This window comes from Larimichthys crocea, chromosome VII, assembly GCF_000972845.2.
Source record: "Larimichthys crocea isolate SSNF chromosome VII, L_crocea_2.0, whole genome shotgun sequence".
Lineage (NCBI taxonomy): Eukaryota > Metazoa > Chordata > Actinopteri > Sciaenidae > Larimichthys > Larimichthys crocea.
Genome location: NC_040017.1, coordinates 8,935,754 through 8,961,594, shown reverse-complemented (window position 1 = coordinate 8,961,594; position 25,841 = coordinate 8,935,754). Strand labels below are relative to the sequence as shown.

General features: G+C 38.8%; 2 protein-coding genes across 4 annotated transcripts; both read left to right on the top strand.

The window, feature by feature from the left end:
• The first annotated feature begins 2,202 nt into the window (after positions 1-2,202).
• Positions 2,203-5,668, top strand: LOC104924161 (transmembrane protein 120A). Of its 2 annotated transcripts, none has more exons than XM_027280674.1 (12): positions 2,203-2,419; positions 2,683-2,801; positions 2,911-3,027; positions 3,128-3,187; positions 3,335-3,430; positions 3,516-3,605; positions 3,773-3,838; positions 3,999-4,060; positions 4,149-4,230; positions 4,424-4,488; positions 4,749-4,817; positions 5,148-5,668. In XM_027280674.1, the coding sequence occupies exons 1-11, from the start codon at positions 2,351-2,353 to the stop codon at positions 4,766-4,768; spliced, it is 846 nt and encodes a 281-aa protein (XP_027136475.1). In that variant the 5' UTR covers positions 2,203-2,350; the 3' UTR covers positions 4,769-4,817; positions 5,148-5,668. The 2 variants fall into 2 exon arrangements, with proteins under 2 accessions (XP_027136475.1, XP_010735716.2); XM_010737414.3 differs by having other exon boundaries at positions 2,207-2,419; positions 4,138-4,230.
• Positions 5,669-7,229: 1,561 nt separating this feature from the next.
• On the top strand, positions 7,230-25,794 carry porb (P450 (cytochrome) oxidoreductase b). 2 transcript variants are annotated; one of them, XM_010737413.3, is made up of 16 exons: positions 7,230-7,341; positions 9,630-9,817; positions 15,228-15,276; positions 16,082-16,210; positions 16,759-16,911; positions 18,042-18,166; positions 18,413-18,502; positions 18,835-18,933; positions 19,222-19,338; positions 19,488-19,606; positions 20,050-20,231; positions 20,324-20,473; positions 20,569-20,836; positions 23,584-23,729; positions 23,955-24,040; positions 24,218-25,794. In XM_010737413.3, the coding sequence occupies exons 2-16, from the start codon at positions 9,648-9,650 to the stop codon at positions 24,360-24,362; spliced, it is 2,028 nt and encodes a 675-aa protein (XP_010735715.3). In that variant the 5' UTR covers positions 7,230-7,341; positions 9,630-9,647; the 3' UTR covers positions 24,363-25,794. The 2 variants fall into 2 exon arrangements, with proteins under 2 accessions (XP_010735715.3, XP_019123834.2); XM_019268289.2 differs by lacking the exons at positions 7,230-7,341; positions 9,630-9,817 and adding an exon at positions 12,762-13,046 and having other exon boundaries at positions 24,218-24,362.
• The last annotated feature ends 47 nt before the right edge of the window (positions 25,795-25,841 follow it).

Sequence of the window (25,841 nt, the reverse complement as noted above, 5' to 3'; positions counted from 1 at the left end):
CGTCAACAAGGCACTTCCGCTGGAAGATTTCAAAATAAAACTTTATTTCAGTGGTCTTCAGATTAGATTAGATATACTTATTAGATATACTTTATTCATCCCACCACGGGGAAATGTACTTGTTACAGCAGCAGAGGAAAGTGTAGCATACACTACAGAATTAGAAAAAAGTAGAAAAGGCAAAAAACAAAACATTAAACAGACAGAAATATCTATAACATACACAATAAACATAAAAAAACCTTCAAAACAGACAAGTGCTGAGGATAAAAGTGGCATGATATATAAAAAGAGTATTGTAATGTAAAGTGACCATAGTGTAAGAAATATTGCAAAGAAAGTGACCATGATACAAATAATAATATTATTGCAAGAGTGGTGACCCTAATATAAATAATAACTGCAAGGTATAAATGAAATAAAATAGAAATAAATTGCAATGGGACATGAACAGGAGACTACAACATGATCAGGTGCAGGTGTTGTAAAGTCTGACAGCAGCAGGAACCTCTCCTTCTTACACTGTGGGTGTAGCAGTCTGCTGCTGAAGGAGCTGCTCAGAGACCCCACAGTGTCATGTAGGGGGTGAGAGGTGGTATCCATGATCCTCCTCTCACCCACTTCCTCTGTGGAGTCCAGAGGACAGTCCAGGACAGAGCTCGCTCTTCTAATAAGTCTGTTCAACCAGGGGTCCACGACCCCTAGGGGGTTCGCAGAGGTACTGCAGGGGGTTCCCTCAATTCTTGTCATAATCATTGACAATTTTCACCAAAATATAGGTGAATGTGAGAGTGCAGATAATCGGGGGAAACTACAAACAGCAGAGGCATTTGCACTCCGTTTGTACGAATCAGTCGACATTTTGGCTCTTGGCATTTAATAACCAATAATAATTATGCATTAACTTTTTTTTTTCAATCATAAACACATAAGCTAATAAATAAATAGGTTAATAAGGTGAAATAAAAGGTGAATAAAGTAAATATAAAAAATATATATTATAGGCCAGGATTAAAATGTGACATGTTTTGTTCGTCTCTCATCCAAAGGGTCCTCGGCTGAAAATATACTGTACCACCTTTAATGAAAATATGCAGCCCAAAGTGCTTCACAGAGCAACTAAAAAACAGACATAGATAACAATGAACTTAATCCATCAAAATAGATAATACATAAATAACATTAAGTTGTACATTTATAAAATGTTCTAATAAATAAGAAGAAATAAGAAAAAGAAGTTGAGAGCAATTAGAATAGAAATGAAAGAGCAATTCAGCTATACATACATACATACAGGGGTTAAAAAGTACAAGAGAAGATGATCAAGACTTAAAAGTTTGGCAGTGAATAAGATGGCAACTTAAATAAAAGCCAGGCTTTCTTATCTTATCTATCTTATGTAAAATGTACAGTTGACACTTCCAGTTTCTTTTTATTTATCAGTCTAACAATAAACAATGCGGTTGAAATTACACCAGGAAATAAAATATCTAAAAAAATACACAACATATTTCATAATGTACATACATATATGCCTGAAAATGCTGTATAGCCTACCTGTATCTATACACCCCTATCTAGTCAGTATGCCTTACTTAGGTTTACAAACCATACATGGATAAAATGATTATTAAATGTGTTTTTTATTGTTGTTTTTTTTCGAAATCTTAAGTTTAAATTTTAATTTGAGGATGCTGTACATGCCAGGAGATTACAGCTTGTTAAGTTTAATTAACGACACCTCTGTGCAAGGCTGTTGTTAGTCTATTGTGTGCAGGATTTATTATTTGAAAGAACATATAGTATTTTCATATTAATCTATTCAAAACATATATATGTATTTTTTAAATGTATTATTGTTTCCATTAATTTGTCATTTGTGCCTTGCAACTCAACTCCAGTCTGTATATGGTGAAGGGAGTTGCTCACAGATTTAGACCTTTCATCCACTAGATGTCGCTAATGTACCACTGTGGAAGTGACAAACAGCATGTAATGATAGATATAGCATGCACAAAACAACATCTAGCTCACAGGAAGCTGGGTGAAAAGGGAAAAAAATGTATACCTCTAGTCCTTGCACTGTGTGTAACATAGCTTTTAACTCTGTGAGTGATTACTGAACAATATGTTAACCAGAGGGATTACACAGTGCAATGTCCAAGTCAAAATCTTGCACATTCGGCCCAGCCAAAGTTCATCTTATGCAATAAACCGACCATGAAGATGTGATACACACCCTGGAGAGAAATACTTCAACAAAGCATTATGTGCAAGTCCTTTCTTGGTGGTTAAAGACTTTTCTGCTAGTATAGCAGTGTAAATTAAGTGAAAGATTAGTGTTCACAAAATGTCCAAAGGTTTAACGGTCATTCTGGAGGAGTGGAAATGTCTGGAAGAAGAGTATCAACAACTGCAGGTAAGAAATTGACCTAAACCAGCTTACCGTATCTGATTATTTACATAGAGCAGTTGTATATGACATGCTTAATGTTTTCTTTTGTGATGAAATGTTTTCAATATCCAGGAAGCCTCTTGTTGAACTAACACATACCTGTTAATATCTTTAATATCTTGTTTGTGCTCTATATTGTAACGTACCATATTCCAAAATAGTTCAAAAAGTTTAAACGCTTGTTGTATTCTACATGATCTATTTCACCTCATGCTCTTCTCGTCCAGGAGAAACACCAAATGTACTTGCAGAAGCTGAATGAAATCTCCAAACTACAAAACAGCTGCTCTTCCTCCATTTCCAGTCAGCGCAGAAAACTAAAGGAGGTGTCCCACCTCGTGAAGAGGTACGTACAGACACAGTGGAATAAAGTGGGCCTCTCTCAGCTCACACACAAACACATGGATTTGTGTTAATAATGTGGACTTTTCTAATGCATTTATATCATCCTTCAGATGTAGCACAGGACCATCAGAAGAAGATGCTAAGACCCTGGATGAAATCAAAGAGAAGATAAAGACGCGACCAAATGCTTTCTTTGAAATGGAAGCTTTTCTTCCACAGAAAAATGGGTGATGATGTCTATTTAATCGAAACCAGAAGTTAAATAGATTCATTGATTGCCTTATATGAAAGGAAATGAGAAAATAATATGATTGTTTCATATTTCAGGTTGTATCTCAGTCTGGTTCTTGGAAATGTGAATGTGACTCTTCTCAGCAAGCAGTCAAAGTAAGCAACGACCGTCAGAGCCAACACTGATTTTCTGATTCCAATAGCCCAAAGCAAACATTTCCTTGGCTGATGAATTTCTTTCTTTGTTCATTTCAAACAATCGTGTTCTGTATATGAAATCTGGCTTTGTCACATCCTTTTTAGATTTGCCTACAAAGATGAATATGAGAAGTTCAAGCTGTGCCTCACAGTCCTCCTGCTGCTGTGCTCCTTCATATGCTATTTCTTTGTGAGCTACAGGTAAGTCTCATCAGCATATGGGCATACAGACACTGTATGCACTCTATAACTAAATTCAATAATTGTCTTATGTTCCTGACTTCAGATTTCTTGATGCGATTCTCAATTTCCTGCTGGTTTGGTACTATTGTACACTAACTATCAGGGAAAGTATCCTCATCACCAACGGCTCCAGGTCAGCCATGCCAGTGCTAAAAAAAATGCCACTATATTTCATAAAGACATATTTTTAGCTCTCTGATCTTTCTCTTCTTACATTATTAAAAGCATCTAGTCATTGATCATCTTTAAAAGTGTCAAAACATAGTATAAATATCTAATAAAACATGTTCTGTATCATAGAATCAAAGGCTGGTGGGTTTTTCATCACTATGTCTCAGCTTTTTTGTCTGGTGTGATGCTAACATGGTGAGTAGAAGAAGATAAAAAACATAAATAGATTAAGAAGAAATGGAAGTATAAGAAATTCATTCATTAAAAAAATAAATCTCTTGTCACATGATGCTTGCCGCTGATTCTAAAAACACATTCTTCAAATTGCATTTTGTTCCACCCTTTCACACCCAAGGCCAGATGGGATTCTGTACAAGACATTCAGGAACCAGTTCCTTGCCTACACCTTGTATCAAAGTAAGTCAAAATATTTGAAATACATTTGTGGTTCAGTTTTCTAAATCATCAGCATTTCTTTCATCTGAAACACACAGGCTTTGTTCAGTGTCTACAGTGCTATTATCAGAGCGGGTGTCTGTACAGATTACGAGCTCTGGGAGAAAGACACAACATGGATCTGACCGTGGGTGAGATACACCGGCCAAGGACACAGAACACAGATGAACTTAGTCAGACACAGCATAATTAAATCTTTTCTAAAATAATGTTCGGTTTTGAGAATTGATGATGCTCCATGAGTCACGGATGTGTCTCCATCATCAACAACTGTGGGTGTAAAAAAGAAAGTGATTCGAACTCTCTGGTTCCTTTTTTTTTTAGAAGGATTTCAGTCCTGGATGTGGAAAGGGCTGACGTTTCTTTTGCCCTTCCTCTTTTTTGGTCATGTGAGTACAGTCTAACACATTGAAATCACTCAAAATTATCCTCAAACTACTGCTGAGTTTGCATCAAAAAGCATGCTTTGTCATGGTTTAGACTGACTGAAAATGCTGATGTCATTCTAGACTAAAATGTAGACATGACTTGACACAATGTTTAGGTTTTCCTGGGCAACAGTTTTGCCTTTACCGTGTCTCTGTGTTGCATTCTAGAGCATGTTCCACAAAATAAGCCCTCATGAGGTCTTCATGTTTTGTGTTTGTAGTTCTGGCAGCTCTTCAATAGCCTGTGCCTCTTCAGGATGGCTCAGCTCCCAGACTGTAAGGAATGGCAGGTCAGTACTTTCATGATGACCAAGTTTAACTATTTCACCCGGTTCTAGCCAGCACTGACACTTCTTATTATGTGTATTCTGTATGTTTACTCCACTAAAATGTTTTATTATATTCCTATCATAATTGTTTTTTGATTATTTTTTTGTGTAAATATAGTTTCTCTATGAGATGATCCTCAAGTATTTGTATTTACATGTTTAAAAGTATCTCTGCATTACTGCTGAACACATTATCCCCACCTGATCCCCTCCATATATCAAGAAAATGATCATGCAGTAAAGCTTTTATGCTTACTCATGTAACGTTCTCTCTGTTTCACATGATGCCAGGTCTTGATGTGTGGGCTCTGCTTCCTAGTTTTGTTCCTGGGAAACTTCTTTACCACCGTCGCTGTGGTTCGTCAAAAGCTCAAGAGCAGGAAATCAAAGACACTGTGATACTTACTAATAAAAACATGTCTAAATGCATGCTCCTCTACAAATAGGCTCATATCATCATTCACTGCTATGTCACTGCTATGTTTTGCTTTCAAATCATTATACATGTATTGGCTATTAATTCTAATACATGTACAGTAGAAATATAAAAATGTTATTCATTTGTCATTAAAGGTTGAATTATGCTCTGCAGTATCGCCATGTTCTTGTTTTTGTATAATTAGTGAAAATAAAAGACAGTGAGCACTTTCCAATAAAATGTATCATTTCATAACCTTAGACGCCTCTGTGAAAGTGTTTTTAATCTGTCTACATATTTTGTACTTGTGCATACATGTATGTGAATACTTTGATTCCTTTCCTGGGTTATTATGTGTGGGTGTGTAGTTTCCCTGCAGGTATTAAAAACTGCATTTGTGCATCTTTTTTTCTTTACGCTGAATTGGACTTTTATTTTATTTAACAATATAAATTACACTATAAATTGGCAGAATTGTGAATTATTGCCCCTGAGTGAGGATCCTGAGTTTCACAGCAGTCTTCCAGTTAAAGTTACTGACTAAATAAAGAACATTCAAGGCTGTTTTATGAACTCAACTATAAAATTATAATTGATAAACTCATGAATGATATTGACTACTGGAGAACTTCCCCTTTGTCAGTAATATGGCCATATGTAAATTTAGATAAGTCCAAAAGGCCTCTTGGTTTATTTATAGGGACTGGTTTTCTCATCAAAAACTCATTAAAGGTTTGGTATCAAATAAAAAAGCACTTCAATTACTGAACACTTGCATTTTATCCCCCATGTGTTACAATCACATATTCCCTCCTTCACAGCTAGTTATTGTTCTTTTAGCTTAGAAAAGAAAACGTCTGGTAATTAACCAATAAATATAGTTTCCTCATTTGATCAGATTCAGGATGGATTTGCACTGCTGCCATTCAACTTTTAAATAAATCAGGAATCATGTTAGAGGGAACATTGTATAACCCTCCTGACAAACTTTACTGCTTAGTGACAGCTGAACCTGAGGACAGCCTGGGAGAATGAAATTAGTGTGTAAATATTTGAAGTAGCATAGACGAAATGTCTTCAGAGTATACACTCCTGTTAAATCAATTCAAGACATCACTTAATCCATTATAAAGGTCATACACAGACTCCATTGGGATGATTGATCATTGCAAAAGAGTTATCTAGCACTTTGCACATGGAGAAGATCTGATATGAGTTGTCAGGGAAGGCAAGCAGGTTTAAACAGATATGGCAACCCTTTCTTGACTATATCTCAGCACAGAGGAGGCCCTCAAGACGTCTCAACAGCTCTTACTTTTTTTAGCTAAACATTTGTTTACTGTACAAATATACTTTTTTTAGTTCAACATTTGTTTATTGTACAAATATATATTTTGTAACTGTGTTAACAGATGCCCACCTACACACAGAGAACACACAACGGCTTTTTTGTTTTGTCTCTTTGTTTCCTAGTATGTTTGCACTTCATTGTGATAACAAACAAACTTACAAACATCCTTTATCACTAAATGTATTTATTTTTGTTTGTTGTTTGTCTTTTAGTAATGTCTTCTTCCACAGGACATCTGAGCGTGCCTATCTAACATATAGCCTTGGTACTGTGAACATGAACACCATTTAAGATGATAAGGACTCATTTGATGAGTCTGTCTTTCAGTCTGTTCTCCTGCTGACATTACATAACCATGAACCCCAGCCTACAGCCATGGCTGAAAGTTATTTGTTGTACCGGGTTACATGAGCATGAGTGTCATTAGATAATGACTTTCTAGACCGGTCCAAATTACACACGCGTACATCGAAATTATAAATAATTACACTTAATTTTAACAGTAGCGTTTCTTTAAAAAAAAATAAAATAAAATACACAGCATTTTTTGTTAAAAACAAAACAAAAATTTGACTACATTTTATGGAGTGGGCGTTCAAAGTGGAACAGTCCACCCCCGCCGCTAGGCTCGACTTGGTACGACCCTCCATGGCGTAAAGTTTCCTTCCGCGTCGAGCAAGCAGTGTGAGCGTGACACACAAAGAGGGGAGGCAAAGGTAAGACACATACCTGCTTTTACCTGCTTTACACAGACCTGTAGCACTTGGCAGTCTGTGGGGATTACACCTAGGCAAAGATAGATTCACACCGACCTTAGAAACTTTTTAAAAACCCGAGGGGACATTGAGTTTTCCATCGGTGAAGCGTTGAGCTCCGGCGTTGCGCACACTGACGCTAACTTCATGAATCATGTGTTTTGTTTTTGGCGTGTGTGTGAGTTAAAACACGCCAACTTTGACGAGCTTTGTCATGCTTTAGTTCATCATGTTTTCAGCTTGTGTTGTCACGGTTCAAGGGGGTAACATTAGTCCGGGGCCTGAGTCCCCTCTCCCCCGCTGTCTGTCTGTGGTTTGTCTGAGCATTAACATTGTTTACTAAGTGGAAACGACTCATTAGCTGATTATCTATGACTGGACTCCAACACAACTACTCTAATTAGTGTGTACATGGCATGTGTAACCGGTCTCCTCTGCCGTGTCGACGGTTGCACAACTATTTGCTTTAAAGTTCAGTGTGTCTCATTCATTGATCATTCACAACTCCCCCTGAGGCACCACCTGTTAAAGACCTGTCCATAATATGACGTTATTAGAAACTAACCAAAGTCTCACATGGCAGAAACACTTTGAGTACCCTACAGTGTATGAGCCAAGTGTGGGAGGATTTAACCACAGTGGTACGTGACTACTTGCTTGTCCAGACCAGGAAAACCTAAGAGGAACACTGTAACTATAAGATTAGGGCCATTTACCAATAATAGTCACTTATTTAATAATTTAATACACTAGAGTGTGTGAAACCAACCCGAAAATATACAATTAGTCATTAAATGATGAGATACAAGTTGCCTGTGCTGTGCTGTTGTTATGGATACTTACCATATACATGTATATGACACATTGCAGGAGTTTAAGCTGCTAACTAACCCTGCAGGGAGATCAGTACGCACATCCATGGTGACTGTTGTGCTTAGTGACACGTTACTAGTGTCATATAGTATCACAACAGAGTGGATCAGACTGATACTTTTAGCTCCTGGATAATCAAACTTAACATGGCGTGGCAGTTTAGTAGGTGCGTCTACCTGCAACTAATATCATAATAATCATCTGATCGACTGCAATAATCTCTGATATAAATTGGATGGACGTTATATTTGTAGTTTAATATAAAAAAAAGTGATGTTTTAGCTAAGTGAACCTAATAAACTGACAGCGTGGGGTTGCTGCTTTCAAGGACACCCGAGGTCAGTCCTCAAACCTCCGTTTATAAGTTGGCCAGACACACATTTTGGCTGATAATCACAGATATTATCTTTTCTGTCAGCTAATAGAGAGACATTTGTGTCTGTACAGAAATGCTAGATGTCATTTAGAAATGATGTTACAACTCTAAACTAAAACACCTTTGATCAGGATGTTTTTCACTTTAGTTTTATTATGTGTGTTAATGCAAAAAGGTGTGATTATTGGCCAGATTGTTAAAACTGTCAGTGTCAGTATTGGCCTAAAAACTGAAATGTAGTGTCTGGTTTGGTTTGAAAGTGACTAGAGAAAATGTTACACATCAAATGCAGTATGCTGATTTGTCTGAAATGTTTTATTTAACAGTTACCAGAAAGTGTTTTTGATGTGAGGTTTTTCTACCCTTGAAGTGATCGTGACTTATGTACGTACTAGGGTTGACACGCAGGTACCTCTGTACATAGTAGTTGAAGACGTTTACTTAATGTTTAGAGTGACTCAGCAGTTTATTGGTGAACAAGCTGGTGTTTTTTGTTTAGTAATCTTTGACGTGGCTGTCACATTTTGTTTTCTCATTGTGGATTAGCCAGTTCCACAGAACAACAATAGCCCGATCTCGCTCTGTTCACTCCTCGAACCAAACTGAAACTCGAGAGCTCAGAACATGAAGTTTGCTCCGTGTGAAAAGAGCTGCTGTCGATGCACAAGAAATTCTTCATGTATGGAAAGCAGAGGGTCACGATGTTATAGTATGTATAGCCAGTTGTTCAGTAATGCTTTCAAAAAAAGGCTGTCATTGTATGGCATGTAGAATAGTGCTCACATATGTTTGCAGTTATGTTGCTCCATGCAGCATGTGTGTTGTCGCAGTTTTGTTGAGCACGCATTTTACTGAAATATGTTTCTAATATTATGGCCCTCTCTTATTGTAATGCAGCCCAGTTTACTACCACTGCAAACTACAACCCCTCTGGCAGTGTAAATCTTTTAAAATTTATTTCGCAAGGTCTAATTGTCGTGTTCATTCTGTTCCCATGTAGCGTGCCGACACGACCGAGATGGATGCTGAGACCGCCGCCAACAGCGAGCCCATGGTGGGTGAGGAGGAGCCTCTTTTCGGCAACCTGGACCTCTTTCTCTTCTCCCTGATTGCCGGCCTCCTCGTTTATTGGTTCATGTCCCGCAAGAAGCCCGAGCCCATTCCCGAATTCAAGAAGCTCGAAACACCGTGAGTACCCTTCAGTGTTATACATGGTTTTTATTCAGTTTTGGAGGATAAAAGGAAGGCTGCGCAAAGGTAGAGAAACAATTGAACCTCTTGAGCATATAGTGTGTACTTTTACTTTTGGTCAATAAAAAGATCTCATAGCGTTCGGGTGTTGTGTTGATTTTACAGATTCATTGTTGATACAAAGTTTGATCAAAGTCTGGGTTCAGCTCTTGGAATATTATTTGAGAGAAGATATATTGAACGCACTTTTTTTTTGTTGTTGTTGTTGCAGATTTTGGCTGCCATTAACAGCAATTTCTCAAAAATGCACTCTCTTACCTTTTACATCTGGAAGTTGGTGTTTAACACTTGTTTTTACTTTCCTGTTGCATGACACCGGGCTGTTGGAACGGGTCATGAAATAATGATAAAATAACCTCCTCCATGCTGTATCATCACTGAGTCATACTTGTAAGCTCCTACGGGCAGCTATGTCGTGATGACATCGTTTTAGGAATCACACTTCTCATGAATGTGGATGTGTGACGCAATTGTGTAATTTTACTGTGACACAGTTCCTCTGTGTCAGTGAGAAATCTCTTAAAGTATATTGTCACATGGGAAAAAGGGAGCAAAAACAAAAGTGTAATTATTTGTGTGTGATCTGTATAATTTCCCCTCATACTTTCTAATCTTGTATTTAGGGGCAGCCTTACCTTAGCTGACATGGCACCTTGTATTCATCCAGAAACTTTTTTTTTTTTTTTACACCATTGACAATAGTTTCTGTTGAAGAAACTTTTCAAAGAAGCGTCATATTTACTTTGAGTGAAGATTTTTGTGACATCATGGTTCTCCACTGAGCTGTAACCCAGCATTAGTGATGACGTCCTATTTTCACTCTGCATATACTTGGGACAGGTTTGCTTTCAGACCTGTTACTTTGGAAATATGTGTTTTGTTTGTATTATTTATTTTAAAATTATACTTTGAGATCAAGTAAGTAATTGTTTTCACTTATGTAGATTATGTAAAAGCTATAAAGTACTGTGCAGTCATATGGAATAGCAAAAGACATGTTATATTTCATTGAGTATCTTTGTCTATACTATAGTGTAAGACTGGTTACTCTTAGCGTTAACTATAAACTTGATTTTTTTATTTATTTTTTTTTTTTTTTTACTGAATTAAATAAGTTTCGGGCTGTGGGTTAAGAAAAAGCACAGTGACTTTTCATTTTAATGTCTGCTTCAACAGTTACATCACCTCAGTGTTTGGCCTCACATCACCCCGCCAGTCGTAACCATCCCTCACATTGCAGGCAAGATGTATCGTAACATTTACTAGTTCCTTTTCTAAATGACGCAAAAGCTCATCATTAATTAAATAATGCCAATTCACTAAATATGCGTAAAATAATGTTAAATGTAGATGTTAAAAATCTATGAAATAAAACTTTTTTTTAAATATATTCACTGGGCTTTGCCTGTAGTTCAGCACAGAGAAGATTGGTGAGAATAGGTCTTTACTGCAAGAACATTACAGTTAGAAAGAAACTCATCAACTTCTGTGTACTTTTTGTCACTATATGATCCTTGAAGTGTGTGAGAGTGCACGGCTTAAGGATTGTAAACGTTCCACTAGTGACCTTTGTTTTCTCTCCCCCTGCGGTGCTCTTTAACACAGTCTGTCTCCCTCTCTCCTCTGTCACCGAAACTTATCTGATCTCACTCTTTCCCCGCCTGCCTCTTTCTCTTGGTGCATGTAAGCCTCTCTTTCTCTGTTCCCTCCCCTCGTCGCATATCAGTGGAATTATAGACGCCTGGCTTAGTTTCAATGGACTCTCCGTCCATTGGCCACGATTTTAGTCCCTCCCCAACCACAACACAATTTTCTTTGGTCACTAGAGTAAAAGCCACGGGCCAGCAGCAGCGGCAGCCACTCTCGCTGTGTGGCTGAGGTCTTGCGTGGTTGTGTGAATGGAGACAGTGTTGGAGGTTGAGCGGGGGAGATCCAAACCATTTGTGTGAATGCAAGAGGTTGGCTAAAGAGGGCCGAAAGACCCCTGTAGAGCATGTGTTGCCTTGGGGAAGAGTGTGTATCTGTGCAGGGCGGGAATACAGGAAGAGAGCATAGAGCTGGTCTCCCCTCCCATTTTTTTAAAGAGAGCAGTGATTACCTAACTGTTATGAAGGGGGCGTAGTCTTCCATGTCTTTCCTGTGCTTTTGTTTTTGGCCCTGAACCCATTTTGAAAGTTCCCTGGAGAGCAAGCGAAGACGGCGAGCCAAGCTCCTTTTGTAAGCCCTCTCCAAAGGTGGAAAGTTGAAGCAAAAGACAAGCAACCCTTTCTTTTCCCTGAGTTTTTCTTTTCCCCACTCCCCTGTTTTTCTTTTCTGTATGTGTGTGTGTGTCTGTGTGTGTGTGTGTGTGTGTGGGCTGAGCTGCTCTGCCATTGGAGTAGGGCCGTGTCACAAATGGAATCCTTTTATGATAAATGAGGTTGCCATAGCAATGACATTCCCCTCTCTCCTCCAGTGAGATGGGGGCGGGGGATACTTCAGAAAAAAAAACAAAAAAACTACCATTCACAGACGCCCCCCTCCCCTCTTTCCACACACACACACACTCTTCAGTGGTCCACCGTGGAGTTGCTCTGATAACCAGCCAAAAATCCTCAGAATGGATCTTGTAGACTTTTTCGTTCCCAACACCTTTCAGACCGGAGAGGAAAAGGGGCGGGGATGAGGAGGAAGGCATTTTCAGCTCAAGAGTGTTTCAGTGTGTGTTTGTGTGAGTCAAAAGTGTGGGTCTGCAGCTCGGCTACATTTTATGGGAAAGTCAGTTTCCCACCATTGTGTCCTCAGTGGTTGCCAGACACTGACAGGGCTTGTAGGCTGTGTGTGTGTGTGTGTGTGTGTGTGCGTGCGTGCGTGTGTGGAGAACAGACGCCGCTGGTTTCAGAGAGCAGCACAGGAAGAGGCAGAGTTCAGATCGTGTTGGAGCCTCTGTGGTGAAGGCAGACAGCTCTTCCACTCACTGAGAGTGTCCACGACTGCCTTTTCTGGACCGGGTTTTTATTTTTCCATCTTGTGGTTCTGGAGTGTTAACGTCCCGCTTTTGATTTTGAGCGTGGTGGTTCCCGGCGTGGCCTAGCCAGTGGTGCTAGTGGCAGTGGTGAGCTACAGGGCTGCATGCCATGGGCTGTGTCTTCTCCCTGCCAGAAGACAGGAGAGATGCTGCTGAAAGGTGAGTGGAAGTGTTATGATCACTGGTCAGTCTCGGGAACAACAAGAGATTTTTAAAGATGCTTGAAATTGTATTAAAAACCATTGCTACCAGATATTAAGAAGAAACTTCTTGTAGGATGAACTGGTGGCTTGTTTCCACAGTTAACTCTACACACAGTGGGTTATTTGAGCACACACTGGCAAGATACAATACAATTTCTCCTGCATGTTATGTAACAGATGGTCGTAAAATCTGTTTGACTACAAACCCACTTTAATTTAATCATAATGCCCCCCACCTCTTTTTTTTTCCACAAGCTCCTCAGATGCTGTTACCGTGTTAGCCATCATTGTGTTACACATACGTTTCAATTTAGTCTGTAAACAGTCGTGGCATGAGTTTAATTTGCATTTCATTCCATGAAAAACCTGTCATTGATTGTAGCATCATAAGGAGACCCCTACGTTTGAATGAGCCTGCACTGCAGAGCAAGACTGAACTTGGTGTTTAGTCGGTGAAGGGAAATGAATGAACGGAAAGTAAAATTTGACTGTGTGTATACATAAATGAACTATTTGGCTCAAACAATGACTTAATACCAGCATGCGCAAGTTTGTTTTCATGTGTTTTCACTTGAGCGAGTGCAGGATGGAAAAGGATGTTCGAGATTATGAGACCATTTGCATGTTATTACAGACAAAGTAGCAGTTCCTGGCAGATATCTTTAATTCCTGTTTATAATGTTGGTCACTTTCAGGCTGCATAAAGTAGTCCCACGACATTCGGGAGTGGTGACTAAGAGCTGGTTTACTGATCAAAAGGAAAATCTTTCTTTGAAGATCCTCGTGTTTGCTGTCACAGTTGTCGAGATGCTGCAGAGATTTTTAACTCTGGTAACTGAAGTCGTGCCTGCTGAGTGATTGTGGAGCCGACGAGGCAGACGCTCAGCTGATAACAGTTCACACTGATCCTGCCAAAGCTGTCAGGATTGCTTCAGTTTAAGAGGCAAAGGCTTTTCTCAAATTTCAGTCAGGAGTTCACACTTTGCTCTGTGTGTGACTCCTTACTAATGAATTCATTCCTTGTATGAATGCGTTGTCTCTTTTCTGCCAGATGAATATAAATTTTACATATCCAAAAGCAGGCTATTTCTGATTTACATGCATTCGCGTTTTTATCCCTTGTTCAGTGCAGATGTCCACTCAGACCTTTGATGCTGAATGAAGCGGTGTTGTCTTTTATTTAGCTTGATAATAGATTTTACTTCCTGTCTACCTTCTTTCTTTTTTTTTTTTGATCTGTTCACGTCCAGTAATTACTTCCTGGACAGATCTGAATAAAGATTTAGAATTTCCATGAGGTGTAACCCGTAGTGATTAGGTGTCAGTCACTTCACGCTCTTTTTAATATTGAGCATTTTGTTATCTATGCTCACGCCTTTTACGAGCTTGCACATAAGGCGACTAATGCCTGTGACAGTGAGTCACAGCTCTGCTTTTCCTTGTTTTTGTAACGCAGTGTGCACAATGTTTGTCATGTTTTTGTCCACAATTAATACGTCATTTCATTTTAATTGTTAACCCAAGCCACCCTTCAGCCCCCATCCTTATCTATATGTGGCACTATCTTTCTTTGTATCAACTTAAAATCAGATGGTCTCTTAAATCTGACCCTGTACACTTTGTCAATATGACAGTCAAGTGAATGAGAGTCAAGCTCTCTAAAGTAGCTTGTTTAATGTAACCTGTCTCATCAGTCATGATTCTCTCCCCCTTTTGCTCTCTAAAACACACATCATTGATTGTCTTGGCCTCACTCTGAGCTTACTGTGCTCCAGTGTTCTCTAACCTTCTCTTTGGTTACGCTAAATACTAAATATTCATTTTTAATGTCTGTTAAGCTGTAAGGAAAACAGACCTATATTTTAATTTATTATCAGGCATTCACTCTTCATTATGGCATGAATTCAGCTCAAGTTTATGCAGACCAAAGCTTTATTTAGACCATTACACATTAAGGAGTACTTTCACCTTTCCGCTATTAAGGTTATCTGACTGCAGCTATTTTCTGAGGAAAGAAAATCAAATGTGTTTTTCCGTTTGGATTAATGTATACAGTATTTCCTACAGCTGATATTTGGTGAACAAAGTTTTTACTCACATTATCGGGGCTGACTTATTATTCTGTTTTCTTTTCCAGAGCACCCACCACGAAAGAGACAAGTTTCATCGAGAAAATGAAGAAAACGGTGAGTGGTGTTTTAACAAGCCATACATTACAGTAAATTAACCTTTCATTCTGCTTCAGATATATATCCGGTGTCAACTGTACTGTACTGTAAATTCATTCATTCTACTGTAAAAACATTACTCAGGTTTTTTTTTTTGTTTTTTGTTTTTAAAGAAGGCTGTAGTCCATTTGGAGTCGCAGATAAAGAATGTTGAACATGTAGGGTGACTTTCAAGTTGTTTCATTTGAACAGCTTCATTTATGTATTTGTGTTTCTGTTTTTATTCCCTGACCACCTACAGCACATAGCTGTCATGTCAACATTCAGTAAAATGCTCAAATGTACCCTCGTAGTACGATGATATGATGACTACAATGGTCTCCCTGCTAATGTGACTGTACTGTATGGAGCTACGTTTAGAAAAACTGTTTTGACTTTAATGGCCCGAGCCAGCCTTGAGGGGGGGAAAAAAAAGCTTTTGGTTTGGTTTGCATCATGTGGTTTTGCAACAAATAGTTCAGATACCATGATGGTGGCAGAAAAGAACATCGGGCCCCAGTGCTGTTTTTCTTTGTTATGAAGAATCACGGCAGCATTGTAGACGTGAATCAAATATTTGATGGAATGAGCATTTCAGGATTTGCATTGTGAATATATTTTAGTTTAAATTACAAAAGATGCTGTGTCTGTTGTCCTTGCACACATGGTCTGTGTTTTATAATGCATCCTGTAGACATGAAAGACAAATAAGCTTTCTGTTGTAGTTGTGAAAGAAAGCCTTTACATGACCCGTAAATGTTTTGTCTTGCCTGTTTGTAACCAGGGCAAAAACATCATCGTGTTCTACGGCTCCCAGACGGGCACAGGAGAGGAATTTGCTAACAGACTGTCCAAAGACGCTCAGCGGTACGGCATGAAAGGAATGGCTGCCGATCCAGAGGAGTACGACATGGTAATTTGCATCAGTGGAAGAACAGACAAGCCTCAGAGTTGAGATGGGCCTCTTGTTAGTCTTATTCTTTTGGATTTTACTTAAAACTGCCAGTGATTGTCACAATGACTTGTCATAGTGTCATGGGAAAAATATCATTGTAGTGTTAAAAACTCTGATGTAATACATATTCCATGGCAGATTCTCAATGAGCCATGTGACTGTTTGTTATTGCTGCCAAGGTAATATGATCTCTCTAAACTTACCGTGCTAAAATGAAACCTGTTCAGACACGTATGAATAAAGATAAATAACAGATAAAGCCAAGGACCTCACACGCTCTGTATGCTGTTTCACTGACAATAATACAAAGCGTACAATATCAAGACCTCAGGCTTTATCCAAGAATGTTTTCCAGCAATGACAACCAATGTATGCATAGATTATATCCATTTTATATTATTATGTAAGATCCAATAACTTAAATTCAAATATCGAGGCCAAACTTTCTTAAAAGTGTTAACTGTTCAGCACTCACTGCCTTTTAATTCTGATGTCTCATGTTTCAGGGGGAACTGTCCCGTCTGTCTGAGATTGAAAACTCCCTCGCCATCTTTTGCATGGCCACGTACGGTGAAGGAGACCCAACAGATAATGCCCAGGACTTCTATGACTGGCTGCAGGAAAATGATGACGAAGACCTGTCTGGACTAAACTACACTGTGAGTCTTTATGGTCATGTTACGTTCAAGCTTACATGAATGCAGAGAATTGTGTGAGCCTTAGGGGTTGTCATAAAAACTTTAAGGGCTCCACAGAGAATTATATTTCACATTTAATAAGCATGACACAAAATGCATACAGTGCATGATGTCAGTGACCATACATAGATTGTGCTACATTATCTGTTCTGTGGGTGTAGGGCTGCAAATAACGACTCATTGTGCGTTAACCTATCAGCTATTTTCTCAGTTAAATAATATTAGTGGCATCTAACGGTGTATTAGCTGAGTGCAATGCCTTCACTACGGTGGCCACGAAACAAAAAATGTTCTGGACTTCTGTAGAAACACGGTGCTTGGATGTTGGATACGCAGTACCTGTAGATATAAAAAGCCTGTTTTAAATTAACAAAAACTAAAAAAAAAACCTAATGATTCTTTTCAGGTGATTATACAGTAATGAAAACTGAATATTACACATAACCCCCTATTAAATCCCACAATTGAGAACCTGCAACTATAAAAAAAAAAAAAAGATTTTTATGAAAAAAGTGGCAGTTCGATCATTAATTCAATGACTTTGAGTTAACACATTTATTGCTGCATCTCAAGTGAGCTCAGTTGATTTAATAGACTTCATATTCTCTACTGGGATTCACAGTAGTTCAGTTTTGGTTTTCATTCCTCACATATGTTCACAGCCTGTTTTGTTTTATGAGTCATGCTATGTCAGTTTGCATGTCTGTGACACAGCACACAGGCTTCAATAGCATGAGCTTCATTTTGTCTTTGTGTGCATCATGAATGAAAGTGCTTTGTGTGTTATGTCATTGTTAGGATGCAGCGCCTCTGGCCTCATATCAGTGAAGAACTTGACTGTAGGAAATCTAGTTAAATTCTTAGGCACAGTCACGTCCTTCCTCCGACGTTTTTATCTGTTGGCTCTCTGGTCTGTTTCAGAGCGACTACATAGATTACAGTCACAGAGGTTATTCAGTTTGGCATGTTTTTATTCTGTACTAAATTCCCTGAAAACAACTTTTAGATTAATTGTTCAGAACTTTTAATAACTGTAAACCACTCAGCACCATTTCCACCACGTTTCTCACTATATCCTGTTTTGTCTCCAGGTATTCGCTTTGGGCAACAAGACATATGAACACTACAATGCAATGGGCAAATATGTTGATAAAAGGCTGGAAGAACTCGGGGCCAAGCGAATCTTTGACCTTGGTTTAGGGGACGATGATGGCAAGTAAGTGACCTGACGTTTCTCTTGGTGCAGCACAAATAACACAAACCCTTCACTGTAATGCTACTCTCCAGACAAACTCAACATTTTTGATTAAAAAAAATCATCTCTGTTTTCTGTCTGTCATCATCCTGGAGTGTTTTCTCATTTAGGACACATTTTAAAAAATTAAATCTACATTTTATTTGTCATTGAAAATAAGAAGTATACTTTGTTGAACAAGCTGACTGGGCTGGTTTTGTCTTTCAGTCTGGAAGAGGACTTTATTTCATGGAGAGAGCAGTTCTGGCCAGCCGTCTGTGAGCACTTTGGTGTGGAAGCTTCGGGAGATGACTCGAGGTTAATTCACTACTTTTTAGTTAGTCTTCATCTTTACATTGAACCTTTTTGTCTACCAGCTCTTAAAGGGAACTTTAACCAGATGATAGAAAAAAGCATTTAAACATGTTAACACTAACAATGTCTTCTAAAGTAAAAGTTAAGTAATAGATTATTATCAGTAATTTTCAGATTTTCACATTATACTTATTTTTTCAGTAAGATAAATCAGCCAGATTTTCAGGTTAGCTGTCCTTCCTTGAATAGATTAACCTCATGTAGAAAGTATTTACACTGTTTATGTCGCGATGTATTAAAAAAAAAGGCTAACTTTAAGTTATCTTCCTTTGCAGCATACGGCAGTACGAGCTGAAGGAGCTCACTGACGTCAACATGAACAAAGTGTTCACAGGAGAGATCGGTCGTCTAAAGAGTTTTGAGGTCCAAAAGCCGTAAGTGTTGTAGCAGAGACGCTCACTTAAGTGCTGTCTGCTTGGTCAATGCTCACATTTCACCTACATTCATAACCAACTATAAAGTTTACTTGAGGTCACTGTGAAACTCTCTGACCCCTAGTGGATGTGGGAGTTGCGTTTCGGCATCTCCCATCTTTAATAAGTCATTTATTTATTCAGCATCAATAAATAAATGACTTATTAAAGTTAACAAATGGCTTCACATTGTCAGCAATTTTTACTTGTATTTTCACATTTAAGTGTTGCTTTGTTATTTATTTTTAGGCCATATGATTCCAAAAACCCTTTCCTGGCCACAGTCACCCTCAACCGCAGGCTCAACAAAGGTGGCGATAGACATCTCATGCACCTGGAAGTGGACATTACGGGCTCAAGGATCAGGTGGATATATGTAACATGCTTTTTTTTTTTTTTTTTTTAAACCCTATAAACACTATATGACTAGATGAAAAAAACTCTGATTCATGTTCTGTTGGGAGGTTTTATGAATCCGGGTCAAAGTCTCAATTTGTCACATTATGTGATTTCAGATATGAGTCAGGAGATCATGTTGCCGTTTTCCCTACAAATGATTCTGCACTGGTGAACAAGCTGGGACAAATCCTTGGAGTGGACCTTGACGTGGTTATCTCTCTCAACAACCTTGACGGTACGGTATTGAAAGCCTGAAACACCTTGACTTGACTAGTTGTCCCTGAAAGCCTCCAGGAGGATCTCCCTTCCTATCTATCTAGAGTATGGCCTCACTGAATGCATATGAATTGGATATTGTTATATTACTGTAATTACATGTTATTGCTGTATTTAAGTAGTTTCCTGTCACGACAAATGGTTATCAGATGTACTTTGTGGTTGTATAAGTGAGTGAGGAAGCTTGTTCAGTGTTTAACATGATTGAAAACGACAGTAAATGCCTAACGATGATGGATGGAGGTTATCACAGATGTGTTTTTGTGACCTCCAATCAAACAGGAAATTACTGTAAAATAAATTATCAGAAGGTCAAGGTAACTTCAGTAAACATTTATGGTTTTTAATTAACTGTGAAATAAATAAATAATCCTTTTTTTTTTTTTCTTTTTTTTTTTCCAGAGGAGTCCAACAAGAGGCACCCATTCCCCTGCCCCACCACCTACCGCACGGCCCTCACTCACTACCTGGACATCACACACCCTCCTCGCACCAACGTCCTCTATGAGCTGGCACAGTACGCCTCTGACCCCAAAGACCAGGAGAATATGCGCAAGATGGCCTCTTCTTCACCCGAGGGCAAGGTCAGAGACATGTTCATTGGTTGTGTTAAAAAAAATGGAAACTATTTTCCACCTCTAATACCTCGTTCTTGTCTTTTTCTGCTTCTCTATAGGCACTCTACCAGGGTTGGGTGTTGGACGCCTGTAGAAACATCCTCGCCATCCTGGAGGACATGCCTTCTTTGAGGCCCCCCATTGACCACCTGTGTGAGCTGTTGCCTCGTCTCCAGGCTCGCTATTACTCCATCGCCTCCTCCTCTAAGGTAATAAATAGCTTTTGGATTAGCAGCAAATGCACAATAAAGATGGTCTGAGAGTTAAAATAGAGAGCTGTTAGTAACTCTCCTCTGTTTTGCAGGTTCACCCCAACAGCATCCACATCTGTGCCGTAGTGGTGGAGTACAACACTAAAACTGGCCGCGTCAACAAGGGAGTTGCCACCAACTGGCTGAAGAACAAACTGGTCACAGACAACGGCCACAAGTCCACCGTTCCCATGTACATCCGCAAGTCTCAGTTCCGCCTGCCCTTCAAAGCCACCAACCCAGTGATCATGATCGGCCCTGGGACAGGAATCGCTCCCTTCATGGGCTTCATCCAGGAGAGGGGCTGGCTCAAACAGCAAGGTATTTGTAGATGGTACACTGTGCTGTGCACTATGATGCAGTGTGTGTGTGGTGTTTGTTTGACCTTTTATAACCTCCCCGGGAATACAAAGAGGAGGGAAAAGTCCTTGTTTCTGTCCTTCTGGTTTGTGTACCCTTCTCTGGCCACAAAATAACGAGAAACTTTAGGCCTAACGGCATCATCCGTTCACCAAACTGAAAACCAGGTGTGAGACTAGTCACGTATTGTGTAAATATGCAAGCACGTTGTTTACATGTCTAACAATGAAGAGAAATGCTGTGTGATTGGTTTGGGGACGTGTTGATCCATTCAGATAAATTGCACGGTAATGTGACCTAAAATCCACGTCACTGTGTGGGTTAAATCTGAATGGATAATTAGTTTGCACACAGAGCTAAGATGTTAATAAAGAAGTGGCTGCACATTTTATTGATCTCTCATGTGACCCTCCTCTTTGTGCTTTTTATTGTATGATAATACCTGATGAGGAATCAAGGATATAGATCAAAAATTAAAACCATTAATTAACATTTTCATGTGTTTAACAATCAAAGCCTTTGGGTTTTTACAAGCCGTAACTCTTTCTCATAATACATTTGCATACTAGGCGTGTGCAAATGTTGTTTTCTGCTCAAATAAAACAAGCCTACATACGATACAGCTCACAGCCTGGAGATATATCTAATTCCTGTTGCTTATGCAAGCCTCGGCTATGCAACATTAAAAAAACATGTTAATTAGACTCAGAGTCAATAACATTGTGTGCAGTACACAACGGTTGCCAAACAGTAAATATTTGACAGTATGATTAACAGGAATAGTGAGCTATCCAATGTGATGACTTTCTGGAACAATTGAAGCTGTTGGCTGTAACCTGAATACTTCATAGGTGTCCTATATTAGCAGACAGTCGGAATCGAGTATTCACTCAGGCCGTGGTAAAAGAAAGAATAAGTTAACGGTCAGTTATCAAATTTTAACGTCTCACAATTGATTCCCTGACAACCGGAATAACTTTAATTTCCATTTAATCATGCCTGTATTTATGAAGCCTGGCAGTATGACTCCAAATGTGAAGAATTTTAAATGGAAACTTTATATCAAGACAGAAAATTATCCAATCTGCCATTTTTAATAACCATTTTTAATAATGCAGACGGCACTAGTCAAGGTTGTGAATGACCTCAGGTGCTATATGTATATTAAAAAAAAAACTCTTCCTGTATTACACCTTTACTTCACCTTTAATGGCACATTGCTGTAGGTTTGTCTGTCTGCTTCACAATCTGTTAAGATCCTTTTATTGGTTTATAAAGCTCTTAATGGTCTTGGCCCTACAAGTTTATCAGATTTGCTTTTATACTACTACCATCCTGTTAGTATGGTCTATATGAGTGAAACGGTCTTCTAGAGCAGAGGGCAGCATTGAATCTTTATTTTTAAATTCAAACTCAAGAACTGTTTTTTTAATTTTTTTTATAAATGCCTTTTCAAGCTTTATTTTGATAGAGACAGCTGAAGAGTGACAGGAAATGTGGGGAGAGAGAGAGATGGGGAATGACATGTGGGAAAGAGCCACAGATTGGATTTGAACCCTGGGCTTCTGCAGCAAGGACTGCGCCTTCGCACATGGTGTGGTGATATTTTTATTGGCAGATTGTCACACAGCCCGTGGTATTGTTTACAGCAGTGATTCTCAACTGGTGGGTCGCGACCCAAAAGTGGGTCGCGGACCCGTTCTCAGTGGGTCGCGGGCCTTTGCCTGGGAAAAAAATGTTAAGAACAAAATCCTGTGCTTTTATTTTGAAGTGGATTTTTTATGCCGCGGAGTGCCGTCTATTCACAATCGCCACAGTAGGTGGCGATAAAGCCTTGTAATGTTAATAGACACCCACCAAACTGCACCATCTTTTCATTAAATAAATTTGAGAAGTTGAAAATTTTCCTCAATTTGGGTCACGGCTTGTCCTTTAGGGGTGATGGTGGGTCCCGAAGCCAGACCAGTTGAGAACCACTGGTTTACAGTGTACGTGTGACCCACACCAGGCTGGTATCTAAACACGGAGCATGGACTTCATGTCATTTTGAGACTCGGTTTGTAAAGTTTAGTCAACATGTGAGAACTTGTCTGACACAGAGAGTCTCCTGTTGTTGCTTCATGTGTGAAATAACGACTCTACTCTGGACTTTGTCCAGACATTATTGTGTAAAATCGTCATTTACCATGAGTTACCATGGTTAAGGGAACGCCCTGGAACTTTGTAATGATTCTCAATAAGATGTTTGGTTATCAACTAGTATATTATTATTAATTTTTTTACAACTCAAGTAGCAACTAGTAGTAACTCAGATTATGTAGTTAGATGTATCTACAGTGTCCAGACTGACAACTTGATGGGAGAGCAGCCATTAATATCACATTTCTGTGCTGCTAGTATGTCCAGTACACCGCTCCAACCGAGTCCCACCACCAGTCAAACCTCCACTGCAGATATCGCATCTTCTCTGAAAGTCAGCTAAATGACTAAATGTAAATAACTAAGGGATTGACAGTAACATTTATCGATCCTGTTTTTGCTATATGACTAGACGGTATTCAATTTGACCTCAGGATTCCTGCATTAACCCTGAATAAAGTTTGTTGTTGATTTTGATACAAAGTTACTTATAAAACATGATAAAAGTGTGCAGTTGTGTCAGTTATCTTTCTGAAAAAAATCAGCGTTTGTGTCGTTTCCTTTTTAAGGAAAGGAAGTCGGAGAGACGGTGTTGTATTTCGGCTGCAGACATAAGGACGAAGATTTTATCTACCAGGAGGAGCTACAGGACGCAGAGAAGAATGAGGTTATAACGCAGCTTAATGTTGCCTTCTCCAGAGACCAGGAACAGAAGGTACGCCCGTCTTATCTAACCGCTATACCAGAATGTTGCATCTAATTTTCTGTGGTTGTTTTCTGTGAATCATAATCGCAACTCTGGTAAACAAACATAAAATAACAAATGTAAATTACATAAAAACACTAATCTATATAAATAATGCTGCAAAACCTTTTATTATTTTCTGTGGAAAGACTTGTGTAAAAACCTTGTTTTCACTTCCCATTTTCAAAAATAAAGGTGTACGTGCAGCACATGATGAAGACGAATAAGGAACACATCTGGAAACTGATTCACTCAGACAATGCTCATATCTACGTCTGCGGGTAAATAACACATTTGAGAAAAAGAAACATTAAATGTCATGTACTGAAGAAAATCACATTCATTTAGAAATCAAAGAACCGCCACCATGTTTGAGATGAACATTATTGCTGATGATGAAAAAAACAAACACTAAACAAAGATTACCATACATCTTAAATGATCTCTCCTGATTTTAGGGATGCAAGGAACATGGCTAAAGACGTGCAGTTGGCCTTCTACGAGATAGCAGAGGAGCTGGGAGGCATGACGCGCACCCAGGCCACAGATTACATCAAGAAACTGATGACCAAGGGACGCTACTCGCAAGATGTCTGGAGTTAAAGAGCCTCCAACTCTGCCTCAGTCTCAATACTCAAGTGGTGGTTTTAAATTTTCTATTTTTAACTGTATGTCCTGTTTTATCAGGACTGAATATTAAAACATTTAACACTTGTGCATCGCCCTGGTTTATGAGAGCTACAGGTAGCAGAATATCATTAGGCAAACCCTACCTCAGCAGGTTTTCTTAATAAACCCATTCAGTAATTTCCTATGTACACTTAATTATGTATCTGGATCCTCACTTGAGCCATGGTCTCCGACCAAACAGCAGTTACCCTGTCTGGTTTCCAGGGACTGTCAAGAGTCTCTGATATGTAAAAGTAAGAACTTGCTCGCTTGAAATTCCTCCATCAATCAGGAGGCGTACTTTGTAAATGCAAAAAGATTCACCTACATTTTACATTTAATTTTGATTGCATTGTTTTAATGAGCCGATCTGTTTCATGAGACAACAACTCGCTGCGTCCAACCTCTAGATGTACAGAATATAATTCCACTGTGGACATTTAAATTCAAAATCTATATAGCTCATTCAGTTTTTCCATCTTTGTAACTTTCATATAACCGCAGCCCGGTAAAACCACAGCAGGTAACAAGTGAATCTGAGGACACTCGAAGACGCTTTATAGACATGAAAGGAGCGTATGTAGTGGTGCTTTGGAAAGTACTTAAAATGTTTGATGTAACAAGCTGATGTCGTAGGTACAGTTATGTTTACCTTTTGTATTTTGACAAAGGGTTTTGCCTCTCATGCATAAGTTTCTGTTCATTTTAATCAGTAACAGGAACCTTTCGAGGGGGCACAAAGTGATGCAAAGGGGGAAGATTGTTTGTAGAAGAATATGAGATTATGTGCATTTTTATTTTCTCATGAAAGCCTGTCTTTAAATATGATGAAAAATCTGTAGGTGTCCTATATTTGTAAAATGTTCATATATTTTGAAATGTTGGCCTTGAAACCAGATCTGCCCTTCCAAATGGTGATTGTTTATTTTATATGCATCCGATAGCAGAGGATTATCAATAGGTTTATCATGTGGTGGTAACCACCTCTGTTTGATTGTTATACCTTATGTGATTAGAGAAGAAAAATTATATGCACCACTACATGGAGAAAATATTAAAACATTTTGTGTGTCTCATCAGTCAGTGCACATTCCAGTACTTTTATGTGAATATATGGACTTTGAGGTGGACAACCGACCAGTTAAAGTACAGACTGTGCCTTTTAACACTGCCTTGCCATAATTATGTTAGCATTAAAACTCTGACGTTTCACTGTCTCTTCAGTGGTTTCCTTTCTTCCATGCTTACATTTTGATAGAAAAGTCACTTTACACAGTACTGTCACTTTTATGTCATTCTATTTTATTTTGTAATTATTTGGTTTATCAAGGCATGCATTTTTTTAATGAATAAAATTGGAATAATTTGTCGTGTTGATTACTTTTTGTGATTAAATTAGATTTAACAGATGCT

Excerpts from the sequence above, each read along its gene's own strand:
- LOC104924161 (XM_010737414.3), top strand. The coding sequence starts at position 2,351 with ATGTCCAAAGGTTTAACGGTCATTCTGGAGGAGTGGAAATGTCTGGAA. Across the intron at positions 4,231-4,423 it reads CAACATGGATCTGACCGTGG|AAGGATTTCAGTCCTGGATG; the intron begins GTGAGATACACC and ends TTTTTTTTTTAG. Across the intron at positions 4,818-5,147 it reads CAGACTGTAAGGAATGGCAG|GTCTTGATGTGTGGGCTCTG; the intron begins GTCAGTACTTTC and ends ACATGATGCCAG.
- porb (XM_010737413.3), top strand. The coding sequence starts at position 9,648 with ATGGATGCTGAGACCGCCGCCAACAGCGAGCCCATGGTGGGTGAGGAG. Across the intron at positions 9,818-15,227 it reads TTCAAGAAGCTCGAAACACC|AGCACCCACCACGAAAGAGA; the intron begins GTGAGTACCCTT and ends TTTCTTTTCCAG. Across the intron at positions 16,912-18,041 it reads TGTCTGGACTAAACTACACT|GTATTCGCTTTGGGCAACAA; the intron begins GTGAGTCTTTAT and ends TTTTGTCTCCAG.